Genomic DNA, 4,656 nt, shown 5'->3' with positions numbered 1-4,656 from the left:
GCCCGCGCGCGGCCTCGCCGGCCCCGCCTCCCTTCGGATCCCGCCGCCTCACCCTTCCCGCCGCTCTCTGCCTGCTGCTGCTTCTCCGCCCCAGCAGCTAGTCCCGGCGCGGCTGGCGGAAGGACACAGCGCAGCCGTACGCCAATTTAAGTTTTTTGGCGCGTAAAAGTTGATGCGAGTTGTTTTGCCCGCCCGGGATTGGCCCGGCGGCCGCTTCCCGCCGGTAGGGGGCGGGGCCTCTGCTTAAAGGGGCCGCTCTTCCCGCAAGCAGCGGCCGGCGGTCTCTTGTCTTTCTGCGGCCCGCTTGAGGGACCGCCGGGGAACAGGGGCCGCGGTGCCCGGGGAACGCCTGAGGTGGAGCTGCCGCGTCCCCTCAGTGAAGCCGTAGCTGGTGGCGCCCGTCGCTCCCCGCGCTTCCTTCGCCGCTTTTACACCCCGCCGAGGGCGGCCATGGCACGGCCCGCGGCTGCCTACGAACCGGCAGTGCCGGCCCGCCCCGCCTGCGCCTACACCAGTTGCTACTGGTAAGGGCGGCCAACGGCCGTGCGAGGGGCGGGTGGGAGCTGGGTGGTGGCGTCCGCACCCGCTGAGGCGGGACCCTGTCCGCGCCTTGATTGTTTAAACAGAAATAATCAATTCTTGTGTTTTGCAGTGAAGAAAACGTTTGGAAGCTTTGTGAGTACATCAGGAGTCAGGACCAGTACCCATTAGAAGAGTTCTATGCTGTTTTCATATCCAATGATAGGAGGATGGTGAGTCAATGGGGTGTGATGGGGATGCAGCTGTGGAGAGGGTCAGGTCTTCAGACTGCTGCCCTTGTAGGTGAGACGCAGTCCAGGGCTTTAGACTACAGCCTGGCATAGGTAAATGTGGTCTCAGGCATTTTAACCACAGCCTGGCATAGGTGAGAGATGCTCAAAGGTCTCTAGCCTGTAGCCCAACCTGTAAGACATAGTCCAAAACCCTTCTGTAGCTCACTTTGGCTCAGATACCTGAAATCATACCTTGTCAGATCTGTTATTGGCTGCACTCAGGACAGTGGAGAAGCCACAATGCCCCTATGAGCATTCTTCCCTGTGATCTGTCAATCTGGGAGGATGATGATGTTATCTGGAATGGTATCTCCAACTTCATGCTCCTGGGAGATAGAAATGAGAGAAATCTTTCTGACTGTGGAAGTGGATAGGTTAGCAAAGAAAAAACCAATTAACCCAAAGGGAATCCGTATTTAATTGAAAGGTTTTATTCACTTTAGATTTATTTACCTGCAACTTTCAGATTCCACTGTGGAAGCAGAAATCGGGACATGGAGATGAGCCTGTTGTCTGGGTAAGGCATTCTGTCCCCTCAGTGATTTTGAGTATGTGCTTCTGTAGTGGATAGCTGCAGGATCAGACATGGGCAATGTCTTTACTGCAGCAGACTGTTCCATCTGAACATAAAGAAACATGTTGTTCTACAGCGAGGGTGATGGAGCACTGGAGCAGGTTGCTCAGGGAGGTTGTGGTATCTCCATCCTTGGAGATATTTAGAAGCCATCTGGACACAGTCCTGGTCAGCTGGCTTTAGGTGTCCCTGCTTGAGCAGCAGCTTGGACCCAGGTGACCTCCAGAGGTCCCTTCTAACCTCAGCCGTTCTCTAACTTTGTATAATATGTATTCTTTTACAACAGATCTATAAAAAGCCTAAATCTGGTGCTGCTTTTTACCATTCATAACAAATCAACAGCAAGACAGTAAAATCTATAGGTGATAAACCTTAACATTGGTAAGATTATTATCTGAGTGTTGTTGAGGATACCAGCTTTTTAGGATTTGAAGTAGATGTTTGTACTTGTACAAAGTAGATGAATGACAATATCCATATAGGCCTGATAGAGGATAGAAAAATAAGCAATGCATGTATTCAGGTGTCAGCAACTAAATTGACCCGTTAATGGTGGCTTTGGAGTGTCATTTAATCAATTAATGTCATTCAGTAATTGCCACTACAGAATTCCTTTTAAATACATATGATCAGAGTCCTTTCAGTCACCTGGAACAAACTGTTTCTTGTGGCAATTTCCCCCCCTGAAATTGTGCAAAATAATCTGCAAACTGAAGTTCTGTGTTTTCTGAGTCACTTATTCTCTCCCAAGATACTGTGCTTCATAGCACAAAAAAGATTTCATTTAAGGAAATCAAAGTCTTACAGAGATGATCTCAAAAGGAGTAAGAGAGTCAGGAAAGGCCACTGCAGAAGGTGGATGTCTCATGGATTGAAAGGTGTTTTAACTTGGATGTTTCAGTGGATCATAGGATATGTAAAGTTAATTTTACTTATATTCTGTAACAGCTTCTTCTAAATATCATTGCATACATTACATATATATGTATATATATACACACATATATATATGTGTATATATATATGCACATATATATATGTATATACACATTACATATATATATATGTAATGTATAGACACACACATAGGAAGAAATTCTTTACCGTTAGGGTGGTGAGGCACTGGAATGGGTTGCCCAGGGAGGTTGTGAATGCGCCATCCCTGGCAGTGTTCAAGGCCAGGTTGGACAGAGCCTTGGGTGACATGGTTTAGTGTGAGGTGTCCCTGCCCATGGCAGGGGGGTTGGAACTTGATGATCTTAAGGTCCTTTCCAACCCTAACTATTCTATGATTTTATATATATATATATATATATATATATATACACACACACACATACATATAGTGGTCTGGCAAAGTAGCTTGCCCAAGATGTTTTTCTTCCCAGTCCCTTTGTGGTTCTGTTTAATCTTGAAAGTGCCAAAAGACAGTGCTTCAAACTCTTTTTGTGAGTGGCTTTAATGTAAGCTTTAGTAAGCTGTTAACGGCTACCTTCAGTTTAATTTTGGAACACAGCAGTGTATGTACATAACAGCTAACTAAGTAGCTGCAGTGTCTCCAAACCTCCACCACAACCTTGTATGTTTCTTATGACTTAAGGAATAAAACCGCATCTCACAACCTAAGTGACAAGACAAAATGGTTACCTTGAAAAATCAGGGTACAGGTGTTTCTGCCCAGCTACAAGAGCTGCTATGGGCATGTCTTTCTCGGCGGTCCTCTTCATGTGAGCCATCTGCTGCCTTTTCAGTTGCATGCTGGTTTTTCGGGTGCTTCTGGCAGCTGAGCACTGCACTCAAGTTCAAATTACAGGAACAGGTACAAGTCTCTTATTAGAAGAGATCACTAAATAATTTTAGTCTTAAACTGTCATCATATCATTGTGAGCATTTATTTAGGGCTGGGTCCAAGCTAAAAATACTTATCCCACTCAACTTTTGTGTTTTTTTGCAGGACATGGAAAAGATTTGCTGTTTCTTAGGAGTAATGTACATGTTAGATAAGCCCCAAAGGAGCCTGTAAAGGAGTGGATGGAATAGCAAGGCTTCTTGAAAGGCACAATGGGCCAGACAGGTGTTGGGAAAACGCCTGGTGCCAGAAATGTTACAGGCTTAATAGTTCAAGGGCAGTAAGCAGGATTTAAAGAAAGGGTCTGTAGCTTCTGCTTTTAGGAAGCATTTTTCTCCCCCCTCCCTTTGCCAGTTTCTCATTAAAGCTGTTTAACTCATGGCAATTACCCTTTTTCCCAGGACTACCATGTCATTCTACTTCATGTTTCCAGCGGGGAGCAGAACTTCATTTATGATCTCGACACACTGTTGCCATTCCCATGTCCCTTTGACATGTACAGTGTGGAGGCCTTTAGGTTGGATGATGGCCTTCGTCCAGAATTTCACAGGTGATGACATAAAACATAAAGACCATGAATGTTACTTCGTGAAATTAAAGCTGAAGTTCTCTTTGTGGATGTGTAGTGACAAAGGGCTTTGTGCTATACCCCAGTAGAACAAATGCAGTATGTTATTTTTCTAAAGCTCTTTACTTTAGTCATCAAACTCCCTTTTTTTTCTTTTCTGCTTGTTAACTTCTTGCCACAATATTTGTGATTTATGTGTTTCATGAAAGGAATGTTCCTTGGTGGGATGAAAGAGCTGTTGTGAGTGAGTGAGTGATGCAGTATTTTATCCATGCATCTTCTGATACGGTTTTGCATTATTATTTAGGAAAATCCGAATGATTCGAGCAGATTTGTACTTGAAGACTTTTGCTTCAGACAGATCTCATATGAAAGATGCAAATGGAAAATGGCACAAACCTCCTCCTTCATACCCTTGTATTGAAACGGCAGGTAAGCTGCCAGAGCTCATTTTTCCTGCTTACAGTGGTGAATGACATAGTCCAAGATGCACGCAAGAAATAGATACCCTTCCATAATGTGTGTCTGGAAGCACATCCAGATAGCTCAGTATTTCATATGTCTGTGAAGCATTTGACACTTCCTTTTCTGAACATGTACAGTCTAGCATGCCTCCTGGCAGCTACCATTATCAAACATTAATTACTCATTAATCTTCAAAAGCTGAGCAGAGAATAGGAGGTAAGTAGTGTTGTTAGAATCGTAGAACAGTTAGGGTTGGAAAGGACCTTAAGATCATCCAGTTCCAACCCCCTGCCATGGGCAGGGACACCTCACACTAAACCATGGCACCCGAGGCTCTGTGCTGTTCTCTTGTTACAGCAGGGAACTGAAGCAAAGAGGCCAAATAACT

General features: G+C 45.1%; 1 protein-coding gene across 5 annotated transcripts in view; it reads left to right on the top strand.

Moving 5' to 3' along the window:
* Positions 1-365: 365 nt before the first annotated feature.
* Positions 366-4,656, top strand: part of NTAQ1 (N-terminal glutamine amidase 1) — a 38,618-nt gene continuing 34,327 nt past the window's right edge. For all 5 annotated transcript variants that reach the window (XM_062627085.1, XM_062627087.1, XM_062627086.1 and 2 more), the window contains exons 1-5: positions 366-524; positions 653-752; positions 1,279-1,329; positions 3,637-3,785; positions 4,111-4,235. In XM_062627085.1, coding sequence (XP_062483069.1) covers positions 451-524; positions 653-752; positions 1,279-1,329; positions 3,637-3,785; positions 4,111-4,235 — 499 coding nt within the window. In that variant the 5' untranslated portion in view covers positions 366-450. The remainder of the gene's footprint in view (positions 525-652; positions 753-1,278; positions 1,330-3,636; positions 3,786-4,110; positions 4,236-4,656) is intronic.

Source organism: Pezoporus occidentalis, unplaced genomic scaffold (genome assembly GCF_034315485.1).
Source record: "Pezoporus occidentalis ecotype Australia unplaced genomic scaffold, CSIRO_AGI_Poc_V1 ctg3, whole genome shotgun sequence".
Classification (NCBI taxonomy): domain Eukaryota; kingdom Metazoa; phylum Chordata; class Aves; order Psittaciformes; family Psittacidae; genus Pezoporus; species Pezoporus occidentalis.
Note: the sequence above shows the minus strand (reverse complement) of the source record. Positions and strands in the feature narration are given on the sequence as shown.